At 43.3% G+C, this 13338-nt stretch overlaps 1 protein-coding gene across 1 annotated transcript in view; it reads right to left on the bottom strand.

Moving 5' to 3' along the window:
- Helb (DNA helicase B) overlaps positions 1 to 12690 on the bottom strand; it is a 29608-nt gene extending 16918 nt beyond the window's left edge. Inside the window, exons 1-6 of the mRNA XM_005357933.3 lie at positions 12513 to 12690; positions 10190 to 10579; positions 8705 to 8874; positions 5938 to 6816; positions 3376 to 3547; positions 2071 to 2212 (exon numbers count right to left, since the gene is read on the bottom strand). Coding sequence (XP_005357990.1) covers positions 2071 to 2212; positions 3376 to 3547; positions 5938 to 6816; positions 8705 to 8874; positions 10190 to 10579; positions 12513 to 12690 — 1931 coding nt within the window. The remainder of the gene's footprint in view (positions 1 to 2070; positions 2213 to 3375; positions 3548 to 5937; positions 6817 to 8704; positions 8875 to 10189; positions 10580 to 12512) is intronic.
- Positions 12691 to 13338: the final 648 nt, after the last annotated feature.

A 13338-nucleotide genomic window follows, 5' to 3' on the forward strand; every position in this document is an offset into this window, starting at 1 on the left:
TGTGGAGGTGAGATGCCCTTCTGTGCCACCCTCAGCCATGCCCAGGAAGACAGAGGTGTGGAGGTGACAGTTTCCTTCTTGTCCTTCTGTGTCTTTAGCCATGCCCAGGAAGACAGAGGTGTGGAGGTGAGATGCCCTTCTGTGCCACCTTCAGCCACGCCCAGGAAGTGTTGAAACAACCTGGAAGGAGTTGGCTGTTCTTGCTGGCCATGTTTCCAGCAATCAACATGGACTTCCTGCTTGGCTTGTGGCCCAGGACCTGTAACACATGTCCCCTGGTATGTCATAGAGACCCATAGGTCAGTGATACTGGAGGATGTAATGAAATTAAAAGCGGTGGCATAGCCACGGCTTGAAGAAAAGAACACGGAACGGGATGCTAAGAAGAGCACCCAAGTCCAGAGAAAGTCAAATTCTAACTGATTAGTCTCCTGAACGTTTGACAGACTTTAAAAGGATTTAACAAGACTGAGGTAGCCTTTAGGTAGAAGCAAAAAAGAAAAAAAAAAAGGTATAGAAAAAGAATACTAAATATCCAATTATTCTTAGTGTTTTGACAGAAGTCTGCAATAACTAGCTTATCCCTACCAATTCCTACTGTTCCCATCATTCTACTCCGAAAGAATGTTTTGATATGTTCAAGGTCCTGGTGACATACAACCAAGCAAATGTACACATAGAATTTATAAAACAGTAAAAAGTTAAAGATAAAATTTGACCCAGTAAACAAAACCATCTCTTAGTATTCCATGGTCCCATTACCCCTAGAGATTTTAACATCTTCTTAAAAGTCACAGAACAGTAATAATCCTGATTCTCTACCATACTGAATATGGAGAAAGCAAACACCCGAGCCCTGAGAGGAACCTGAAAAGCTTCTATAGAAACACTGGGGAAGAGAACGTCTTTCCACTGAGGGGTACATGTCTTGCGGGCCTCCAGGGCTCATCTCAGAGTTAAAACCTACATTTGCTTTTTCTGCTTTGGGCTTTTTCTCCCACAGAAATTATCAGAAATTTCTTTTCCAATTCTCCTTTGAATTTAAGACTCATTTCCAAGTGTCTGTTGCCTTGGGCATAGGTCCAGATTCTAGGCTTAACACAACTTTAATTCCCATACAGCCATCCCTGTGTATTGCCTTTCAGAATCTTCTGATGATAAGTGGATGCCAAGCCCATATATAAAATGGCATGGTAGGGGACTGGAGAGATGGCTCAGTGGTTAAGAGCACTGACTGCTCTTCCAGACAGCCTGGGTTCAGTTACCAGCACCCACATGGCAGCTAACAACTGTCTGTAACTCCAGGATCTGACACCCTCACACACAGAGACATACATGCAGGCAAAACACCAATGCACATAAAATAAAACTAAATAAATTATTGAAGGGAAAATGGCATGGTAGTCTCATATAATGTACAATAAAACTACCGGTTTATTTTAGATCATCTCTGGATGATTTATGATACCTAAGGCCATGTAAATGATCACGACAGGGAGATCACACAGCGAAGAATCTGTACATGGTCAATGCACGTGCAATGTTTTCAAATATTTTAATCTCTGTTGAGTTGCACACATAGATATAGAACCCACAGATACAAAGAACCAGACATATGTACTTCTAAAGTCAAGAAATATATCCATTCCTAAATGCTAACCATAGTTTATGCTGGGCCAGTAATGAAAGACACTGACTTTGGTTTTCTTTTTTAAATTTATTTATTTATTTGTTATATATATACAATATTCTGCCTGTATGTATGTCTGCTGGCCAGAAGAGGGCACCAGACCTCATTACAGATGGTTGTGAGCCACCATGTAGTTGTCAGGAATTGAACTCAGGACCTTTGGAAGAGCAGGCAATGCTCTTAACCACTGAGCCATCTCTCCAGCCCTGACTTTGGTTTTCTAACTGTGCCAACAGGCTATGGTAAAGGAACAGAACAGGTTTACTAAAAGGACACAATAAAGCATTGTACTAAATCATTCTGATTCAAGGGCTTTAAACAAACAAACACTTTATTGCTAATACAGCAGAGACAAAATTCCGGAACTTATTAGCTCATACCTGGTGGCATTGTCCACAATCAGCTGGGACTCTGTCCTGTGGTTTGTCTTTAACTCAATGGCACACCCTCTTGACCTAAGAGTCTCAAAAACGTCCTGCAGCATGTTGCCAGGCTCGATGCTGGGTAACTGTCTAATGTCACCTGCAGAAAGGAAGGGGCATAAAGATGATCAGATTTAACTAGGATTCTACAATGTGGAGATTATTTTTATCCTACCAGTTGAGAGTATGATTGTAGACTTCTTGTGACGTAGAAAAAAGTCTGTGAAGTCGTTAGCTAAAATTATTTAAGAATATTAAATATCCTGAGAGGATTAGGAGAAAGAATGGAGGACTGATTGATAAAAATGCAATATACGAAATTAAAAGTAAGTTCTCAATACAAGTATTTCATTCAAATACAACTGAGTTGTATAGGACATAAAATTCTGTGTGAATATACAATAAGGTGACAAATTTTTAACTGATCTTCTTTCTAACTGTGACTCAGGAAAACCACTAAGAAAATATACATTAGAATATGTTTAAAAATCCGACCCCAGACATCTTGTAGGTGCTCACTGATTCAGTCTGGCTCATCGTGACACAGAACCTGGGGAAGCCATGGCTCACTGCATAAGACAAGCCTACTAAACAGAAAATGCATAAGCCGAATTGATGTGAAAACAGACAAACCCTAGCCGCCAAATGACAATGCTTTAAATTACTGAAGATCAGAGTGTGATACAAAAAGGCAAATTCTAGAGAAAAGAAAAAATAGACTGATAACTGGGAGAATGCTAAAGATTTAACAGAATCGTCTGCTTATCAAACATCCCCAAATACGGAAAATAAATAGTATTTCTATACAAGCTCATTACAATTAAGCCAGAGAATCGACTGATCACTAAACCTCTACAGAATCTAACTAAATCTCATCCGATTAGGAGGCTGGCGAAGCCTAATTTGAATTATTAGCTTAGAAACATAAAATTACTGTAAAGTGGTCTATAACTCAGACTTTTTATTATTTCCAAATGATCTATATCCTGATTTAGTCTGACTCTGACATTTTTACTATTTTAACAGCAATTACTCAAGCAATGAGTAATAACTTATCGCAGCGGTACTCATTCATCCTCGCTGGCTGGGACACTGGGTAGAAGACCTGCCCAGGCTGGGAAGGACAGCAGGCAGCCTTACTAACCCATAGCTGTGGAATGGGCTGTGAAAAACACTTGCCACCACCAACAGGCTGAAGCCTGGAATGGCATCCACGACACAGCACACTCTGAACGTGGAGACTCTCGCGGTGTTTTAACTTACCAAGGATGATCAGTTTAGAAAGTTTGGCGTGCTCACATAGTAACTTCAAAACTGATTTGAAGATTCCGACAGACACCAAACTTCCTTCGTCCACAACCAGAACGCGAACTGTAGAGAATTTCCATGGCTTGTCCGCCTTAAATTTCTTCCAATAATAGAAGCTATAATTGACCTGTAAGTAAAGTATACATATAAAAAAATCAGGTAAGAAATTAGCAAGCATGTGGTTTCAAAAACAAAGCTTCTGTGACAGACAGGTGAGGGGGATAAAACATAAGGAGAAGGCAAATGGGCAGAACATATCATATAAAGATATGAATGAACAAAAAGCAGAATTTAAAAAAAAATTCAAACTGTATAAGGATCAAACAGTTTTAAAAAAATAGTTTCCCAGTGAGCCTAGGGTTTAACTTAATAAATAAGTTTCAATCACAGTTTCTCTTGCAAAGTAAAAAAACAGAAAAGAAAAGAAAAAAGAAAGAAACACAAAAACAAGGGCCGGGCGGTGGTGGCACACACCTTTAATCCCAGCACTCGGGAGGCAGAGGCAGGTGGATCTCTGTGAGTTCGAGACCAGCCTGGTCTACAAGAGCTAGTTCCAGGACAGGCTCCAAAGCTACAGAGAAACCCTGTCTCGAAAAACCAAAAAAAAAAAGAAAGAAAAAAAAACATCTCCCATTGTTCTACATGGAGAAATTTCTCTATTTCTTTTCACTTTCTGAAATATTCCAATCCTTTTTCTCTTTACTAAATCCCTTTCAAGTATTCCAAACTTCTGACCACCACACTATAAAAGCACAGTGAAAGCACCAATAAGAACAATTCAGCTAACAGTATTTATCATATGATTATTTTTAAAGTGTAAATGATTTAATAAGATAATGGAAAATACCTGTTAAAGCTCAAACTCCCTGTCCTCAGGTTTATTTCAATCGTTCTACAATACATAAATTACATTCCAATCAGTAAGTCATGCCAAACCCCCTAGATACTATGGGCACCCTCCCCAGTGCATCCGGAGAGCTTTGCCCTAAATAAAACACCCTTCTCACCTGAGCCTCCAAAGCGCTTTAGAGTTCTTCATAACACACATAACATGACAGTTAGGAACTCTGCCCTTCAACATTTTACACTCTCACCAAGTAAAGCATTCATTCTTGCAACCGTATGAAATCATCTCAAATCCCTGGAAGGTGACTATCGGCTAGCCGGAAGAGATAAAGAAGTAGAGTGGAGAACAGGGTGCTCAGCTCCATGGAACTCTCATTCTATAACAGGGGACTTTTCCTTCCATCGCCAGCACTCCAGGAAGCAGGGACATGTGCGTAACCAGTCCTCATGAGAAATCCAGGCGCGGGGAGTTAAACTACATCACTAGGTATACACTATGATTCCACTGGCATTTGTTCATGACAAGGATTTCCCAATGAAGCACGCAGTCTCCCGCTTTTCCTTCAGAGCTTCTGTCCACTCTCACTGCAAACTGGGAAGTTTACAGACAGGCCTGCTCTAAATGGTCAGCTACTCTACAATAAGGGCCCAGGAGACATTTAACAGAAACAGTCAACCCTATTAGCCATGGGAGAATCGTTCAGAGTATCGAACCCTGTAGGTGAGCAGTGGGGGACTTCGAAAGATGGTCTGATGACAGAAATGGCCATCAAGTGACAATCGGGCAGGTAGCCTATTCAGCATGGATACCTTGCAGGAAGGTGACCGTCTCCAGCAGGACTGGCTGAAATAAAGTCAGATGGCATGACGTCGTTCACAATAGTGTGCGGTTTAACTTGACAACCTTATGTCTATCTAGGTGGTAAGAGAGAGGGCAGACAGCCAGAAAAAGAGCCTGAAACCACCAAGCACCTCCTTCTCAATAGGATTTCACCCTGATCATGGCTGAGCTGATCCACACGAAGTCACGGAGAGGTGTGTCGGCAACTGTCACAGAAGGGCCGAGTCCGTTCACGTCCAGGAAGCAGCAGCTTGAGACACGGCTTAGAGGAAATATAGCGAAGGAGAAACTGGCCTGGCTGGACTTACCCAAGATGGTGCTTAAATATCTGAGGCATTTACTCACCAAACAGGAGCTGGGGGAGGCTCAGGGGACAGCAGGGAAGAGGTTGGCTATAGCCCAGCTGAAATCAGTGATGTAAACCTCGGCTTTGGGACCTTGAGGACAGTCCAAGCAGTGGGGGAAACTCTTTGCTTAGCTAAGTCTAAAGGACCCAGGCAGCAAAGGCAAGGCTCCTGGGGCCTGATATGGTGGAAGGAGAGGATGCGAGAGGGTGGATGAGGCAGGGGGATACTGTACTAACAAATAAAATGTAAAAACCCCCGTGGGAGAGGGGCTTACAAACTCTTGAGTCTGGGAATGGGAGTCAGTAGTAAAGAGCTTGCCTGGCTGATACAAGACCCTGAATTTCGTCTCCAGCACAAGTTACAGCAGTATAACACAGTGGAAGGAAAAAGAAAAAGAAACCTTACAAGCTGATTACCTCTAAATAAGCAAAGATGCTATCAGGGAAATGTTTTATCTACACACAAAGACGTCAAAGGTTTTACCTGATACAGTGTGTAAGCCGGAAGATCAGTTCTCTGCCTCAATAAACCAGCCGCTTTCCCAGTAGGCGCCGTGAGCAAAACTTCTACAGCCTTGTCCTCCGCTGCTGGACTCTGCTTAGGAAAGGCAAGCCATTCTTCTGAGGCATCCCTGTCTTCCTCAAAATCTTTGCAAGCTTGCCACACTTCTCTCTCTTCCAACTGCTCCACGTGCTTGAAAAGATGGCTAACAATGGTGGTCTTCCCGCAGCCTCCCTTCCCGCTGAGGACGGTCACAGCGTTGGCACAAATCATTTCCAGGGCGGCCACCTGATCTTGATCCAGTGGCACATCGTTTATTTCTGTGTTCATTTCAGGTCTGCCATCATTCCTAACACAGTCACCACTGTCCTTCGGGGCTGAAAGACTCTCGCTCTGCTCTAACCCCGCCTCTTCCGGTTCACCTTCTTCCAAGGCCTCCTTGCTTTCTGAATCTTTGGCCTTGCTGTTGCAAATTGACGCCAGGACGTGCTTCACGTCCACTTGCAAACGCCACTGGGGTCTGTTCATCAGCTCGCAGATGGAGGAGGCAATGCCTTGCTCGGCCTGGTACAGTTCGGAAAGAAAGACACAGTCTTTCTCATAGGTCACCACATCCAGGTTCTTCATGAACTCCAGAGAATCGCATGCTTCCTGGAAAGGCATGTAGTCTGACACAGCCAAAGTCAAGTCTTTTACTTCAACACACGTGTGCCCGTCCTCTCTACATATTTGCTTCAGCTTAGAATATATGACCAATGCATTCTTGTGCAGCGCAGTCATGAGCTGCAGCAGGGAGGGACACTGACTGAACGCGGTCCAGCTGGCCTCGCAGCTCAAGAGCTTCATCTCCCGGTAGGTTACCTTTAGGGAAACAGCTCACGATGCCTCATACAAGGTATACATAGTGATAGCTATAATAACTACAGCTGAAACTGTGTTGGCTTAAGCCTTTTCAAGCTCTAGAAATAAGTATTTCCACAAAGTTTGAAGAAAAGGTTACATACATACATTCGTGTCTTTTTTAACTTTTTTAGTTAAGCAGTTATAATTTTCAAATCACCATTTTCAATGTCAAGCAATGCTACACACACATATACACACACAGGAATCCCAAGTCTCCTAAAGACAACATCACTAACACTTTCTTCTTCCAGAATTGACTTCCACGTTGTACGTACCACTGACCTTTCTTTTTGACTTTTAAAAAACCCTTTAAGAAGCCGGGAGGTGGTATCACTCACCTTTAATCCCAGCACTAGGGAGGCAAAGGCAGGTGGATCTCTGTGAGTCTGAGGCCAGCCTGGTCTACAAGAGCTAGTTCCAGGACAGGCTCCAAAGCTACAAAGAAACCCTGTCTCAAAAAAACCACAAAAAAATTAAATTTCTACAATGGAAAGGCTTTATAAGAGCTTGTGCCATCACCTTGATACAGGCTTCTTATCTGTGAAAAAAGTTGTAGCACACATCTAGTTAATCAGTCCAATTAAGTCAGTGTTTATCATGTAATATGTAAGTATGATTCCCAGAGGAGAGGCTTTCTGCATTGACAGCACTTTTGTAGGGGCCTCTGCACATATCGGGACATGAACAGTTGCCTCATTTTCTTGGCTTGCTCGGTTTTCCATGTGTCTACCAATAATTCTTGTCTAACAGTAATTCTTCCCAAATACTGCAAAAGGGGCACTTCACCATGGGATCTCTCAGCTCCGCCCTTCTGAGGCCTCCATTCCTAGCATTCCCTCACAAGGCAAACACTGCCCCACTATCCCAGAAAGCGACACAGCTGGAGATGGTGCCTTTCAAATAATGCCATAACAGTAACGAGACTCTCAGAATAGGCCTGCAGCGCCTAAGATTGGTGTCCTTCGAGGAAGGAAAGATTAGCACACTGGAGTAAGCTAAGTTATGCTTAAATTCCCCAGATAGGACTCTTCCCACCAAAAAGAGACTGGATACACTTAAGACTTCTAGATACTAACATGAAGGGGAGGAGAGACCTGAGCCCCGATGAATGCCGCTAAGTCTAAGGGCTTTCTGGAGAAGGCCATCAAAGAACAGCTCTACTTTCATGCTGGCTTGGGAGGCAGTGATCTCTTTAATTCTCCTACTGGAGATCGTTAAACTTATTCAGCTGTGTTTTCCTTTGGAAAACTGTGTCATAGCTACAAAGATTTAAGAATCACATTTAATTCTAACACCATCCAGGCCTTCAAGCGCCATTTTCAACTCTTCTTCTCTAACAATAAGAATAAATATGGACTTGTTAAGGGTGTTATTGGGCCAATTAACAAGCAGCTAACAGTGGGATGTGCCCTGGGGATATATAAGTCTTCAATAGTCACACTGGGAAATGGGAGATTGAACTGCAGAGTAAATGGACTCAATAAAGCCCAAAGGACATTTGTCTTCGATGAGACTGACACAAATGACAACTGAGTGACAGAAAAGTACGTTATATCATAACACATTGCATGATTAAATCAATAGTGATGATCTGAATGCCATACATTTCGCTATGTTGGTTTCTGTTTATTAATCAATTGACTTCATTATTTATTAACTGCACAGTTGTGTCAGAATTATAGAACTAAGACATTTATTAGACATAAGTAGACTTATGACACCCAAGGAGAAAAACCCAACACTAAATCCACATATATTCCCAGTAGAAAGAAATTCAAACATGGCCACAGTGGAAGAACTCTACCTTACACAAGATTACTAAATGCTGAACAAATGTCTTACTTACTCTACGGAACCCAAGCTTCCATGGCTCAGTACCCAAGATGTCGTCAATCTTTTGTAACACTTCTGCAGAACTTGAGCTGATAAGCCTTCTGAAGTGTCGAGGAAAAAGCGTTGGAAGGAACTCCATGACTTTTGGGAACTGCAAAGCTGTCATTACACTTACAAACGGGACTGCAGGGGATCAAGGAAGAACAAGGCAAAACATAGCAGTGAGACCAGAAAGAAGAACCGGGAGAGTTTTCTCTTTCCACAACCAGCTGAAGACACCTAAATCAGAAAGACTACTCAATTTAGCTGAATCACTACGAAGGTTAATAGAACTCTTCTTAACAAGATGGTTTCTTTGTTATCAACACCAAACTTTCTGTCCTTTATTATATACTTAATGCTTCTTAGTCTTTTGTTTGCAATATAATCATTTTTAAAATCCTCTGATGCATCCTATTAGGGTAAAATTAAAACTAAGCACAAAAATAAGCCATTTCTTCATTAACCTTTACCGCTACTTTCCCAATTGTAACCAGGGTTCTTCTGTCCTCCGAGCCATTTTGGTGTGATGCAAAACTCATCTGCTTTCACCAAGAAAGGAAAAGCCTTCTGTCTATGGATGTCCAGAGAAAACCACGGTGTAAAGCTACTTTAAGTCATTTAGAATTGAAATATTTTTAAAACAGATTATTCCAAAGCTTTCCTTTCTCTTTAGTCTTCTTAGAAAGAGTAACAGCTGAGTTTGATCTTATTGACTCAGTACTCTGCATAAACTCAGAAGTCAAGAAACAGAACCACAATCTCGAGATGGGATCTCCAGAAACCTGTAGATCACCAAATAGAATCCTGGCAGTCCACCAAATGTAATATAATGTTTTCATCAAACTGACTTCAAAGAGGACACAGGCATGGCCAAACTTTAGACACTGCAACACACTGTCACCTAAGAAGGTCACAACTGAAAACCAATAACTGAGCTACAGATATAAACAAATAAATAAACCTCCCGTCTTAAGAAAGGTCACTAAGTCACCATGGGCCACGTTCACAGCCTCCCTGCCCACATACAGCCTGCAGGCTGGAGGTAGACTTTCAGAATTTTGTATCTGAAGTGCTTCGGAGAAATATTTGGAGATTTTTTTTTCCATAATCTAGAATATTTACCTATACGAAAGCTTGGGGATGGAATCCAAGCCTAAATATAGAACCCACTTATTCATATGCATCTTAAACACATAGGCTAGAAATAATACTGTAAAAATACTTTACTAATGTTGTGGATGATCAGAGTTCATGTATATGAATGAGAAACGTTACCTATCGTATCATGCCCGTGCGCAGAAAGCTTTGTATTATAGAGCATTTCATATTATGGAGATTTTCTGCTCCAAGAGCCTCAGTTTGTGCCATGCAAGATCCGCCAGGAACCAGCAGCTGCAGCACTTTCAGTCAGTCAATGTCTGGAAGGCAAAAATTCACTAATAAAAGTCATACTTACATGATTTCTCCACAGGCAATCTCACCGCATCCTGCTCATTCTGTGTAGACTGTTTCTTGTTTTTCTGTCCCGTTTGTCTGTCGAAATTTCTTAATGTTTCCCTCAGATTTTCAAAGTTTAGATTTTTAAAGCTTGACACTTTCTCTATCCATTTTATAAAATCATCTCTGCGTTCATAGGCACAATCTTTAAGAAAAAGCGAACAGATGTGTTTTTGGCCTGGAGGTGACATATCAGGCTGCAGATAGTAGAATGGAAACCCTTGAGCTTGGTAGATCTTGGATCGCGGAGGTTTTACAACCCGAACCTTCACTCGCCACCAGGAACCTGTGAGCGGGAAGCGTCCGGACACGGTACATTTCTGTCCAGTATTTTCATCAGGAATAGAAACTAAAGGAAGGGAGAAGATAACACGAAATTGGCAATGGTTCCCCCACTTTCTCCCTCTCTCTAATCCCCTCACACATCCACACAGGCAGCGCCCCATACAGACATCTTCCTGCTGCCTCCAACACTTCATTCCAGCGGTCCGTTTCTCTGACTCCCTGTCTACAACAGGACACGGCTCCAACTATGCATTCTGGAAGCAAGCGCAGGGCAAGCCATAACTTTGTTCTTCTAAATCCCGTCTACCTACCACCACCGCCTCAGCCGCTCCCGGCCTTTATGTGGGTCTCTAAGAACTGGCCATGGCACCTCCCTCTGAGGAGTGGCTCAGATCCCTCAGCTGTGCTTGCCTCTCGTGGGCAGTCCCTACCTTCACCAGAGAGCTCAGTTCAGCTCACTTCTTCAGCAAACCTGCTCTGAACCCCAAGCCTACCACTTCTCCAAGTGCTGTCTGGTATTCCTTCTACATACTGAGTGTGGGTACTTCTGTGATTAGAAAATGCTGCCTCACTCACGAGTGGTGTTTCCACGGAGACGGCAACATCATCATCTGCTCTCCCTGGGGTGTCCCAGGACCAAGCGCTTAACCAGGATAGCCAGTGGCACTTCTATCAACATGCAACCCTTTTCATTTAAATTCAGATTCAGTAATACTTAAAATCCGACTCCTCGATCGCACTAGCTATGTTTCAGCAGCCACACATGATCAGCAGCTATTATTGCACTAGTTCATGCAAATATAGTGTGCGTATGTATATGTGTGTATGTATGGTGTATGTATGTGTATGAATGTATGTGTGTGAATGTATGGACATGCGTGTATATGAATGTGGGTGAGTGTGTATGAATGTGTGTGCGTGTGTTTGTGTGTGTGTATATGGGTACATATGTATGCATATACATGCGTGTGTAAATATATGGACATGTGTGTCTGTATGTGTATTGTGTATATGTGTAAATGTGTATATATACATGTGTGCATGTATGTGTATGAGTGTTTATGTGTATATGTGTATGTATGTGTGTATGTATGTATGCATGTATATGTGCATTGTGCTGTATGTATATGTGTATTTGTAAATGTGAGTAGATGTATATGTATGAGTGTATGTATATGTATGTGTGGATATGTGTGTATGTATGTGGTGTAAGTGTGTATTGTGTATATGTATGTGTAAATGTATGTACAGATATGTGTGTGTACATGTGCTGGAAAGTGTATGTATAGAAATGTAAGTGTGTTTGTGTGCATGCACAGCTGTGAGTTTTCTCACAGTTACTAAAGAACAGCTCCGTCTTTGGGTCAAGCAGACCAGTATAATAATTAAAAGATTCTGAGTCGGGTGGTGGTAGCTCCCACCTTTAATCCCAGCACTTGGGAGACAGAGGCAGGTGAATCTCAGTGAGTTCGAGGCCAGCGTGTTCTACAGAGTGAGTTCTGGGACAGACAGGGCAGTTACACAGAGAAACCAAGTCTTGAAAAACAAAGGAAACAAAAAAAGCCGGGTAGTGGTGGCGCACGCCTTTAATCCCAGCCCTAGGGGGGCAGAGGTAGGCGGATCTCTGTGAGTTCAAGGCCAGCCTGGTCTACCAAGCGAGTTCCGAGTTCCGGGACAGGCTCCAAAGCTACAGATAAATCCTGTCTCGGAAAAATAAAAATTCTGTTTCTGAGTGGAGATATGGGCACCATATCTATTTCCTCGACTGTAGAAATACCTCCAACAACTGTTAACATTAACTGATAGCATATACGTAAAAGGCAAGCTTAACATAGTATGTGCTCCGAGTCACTGCCATTATCACTGTTACTACTTCATGTTAAGTACGGCGAAGCAGCCATGCCACAGGTCTACCTGACAACCGCGATTGGCGCCGGGCATGGAGCAGTGAAAAACGAAAGAACCCTGTAAACCCGACCCAGCTGCCGGTCGCTCACCGCGGAGGCGCCCAGGGAGGCTGCCCGCCTTGATGCCGCCACTGCAGAGCTCCTCGGCGTCCACAAACTCCGAATCCTGATCCTCCTCATCCTCCTGCGCACAGTCCTCCTCTTCCTCGTCTTTACTGGGGTTCAGGGGGCCCTGCAGTTCGCGCAGGAGAAGACACGGCCCAGCCATGCTCTTTTATGCAAACTCAGCCCAAAACAATTCCAGAAATCCCCGCGCAAAGCCCAAGACTGCAACCAGCCAATCAGCTCCACTAGGGCAGGACATCAGCTTCCGGGAACACTCGAGGCGGGCGTCGTGGAGGCGTGACCTGAGGGATGCTCCTCCCCTGGTTTCCTGGGAAGGGCTAGTGGGAGAGGAGGGACCAGCGCACTGGTGGGTGTGCACTCCTGGAGGTGCCTCTGCGGAGGAGCGGCTGACACTTGAGACCTGCTCTTTGAAGAAGGGCCGGGCGTTTCCTGTGGGGAGGGAACCTCGAGGAAAGGTCACGTCTCCTGGACACAGAAAACCCCCGGGAAAGCAGAGCATCTGCCACTCACCCTCCTAAAAATAATATAGCAGAGGCCTCTAAAGACCTTGGGGCTCCACCGAAAACACCAGAATGAATCCCCAATTCAGAGAGCCCTGTGGTGACGACTTGGGGCCTTGTCTTTTTACCCATAAAAGGGCTGCAGAGGAGTTGAATTTACATCACCTAGGACAATTATCCAAGTAGGTGTTTAGGTCCCATTCCACAGCTTCTACTTTGGAAGTTAAAGGGTTTTTGCTCTCTCTCTCTCTCTCTCTCTCTCTCTCTCTCTCTCTCTCTCTCTCTCTCTC

This window comes from Microtus ochrogaster, chromosome 24 (assembly GCF_000317375.1).
Source record: "Microtus ochrogaster isolate Prairie Vole_2 chromosome 24, MicOch1.0, whole genome shotgun sequence".
Taxonomy (NCBI): domain Eukaryota; kingdom Metazoa; phylum Chordata; class Mammalia; order Rodentia; family Cricetidae; genus Microtus; species Microtus ochrogaster.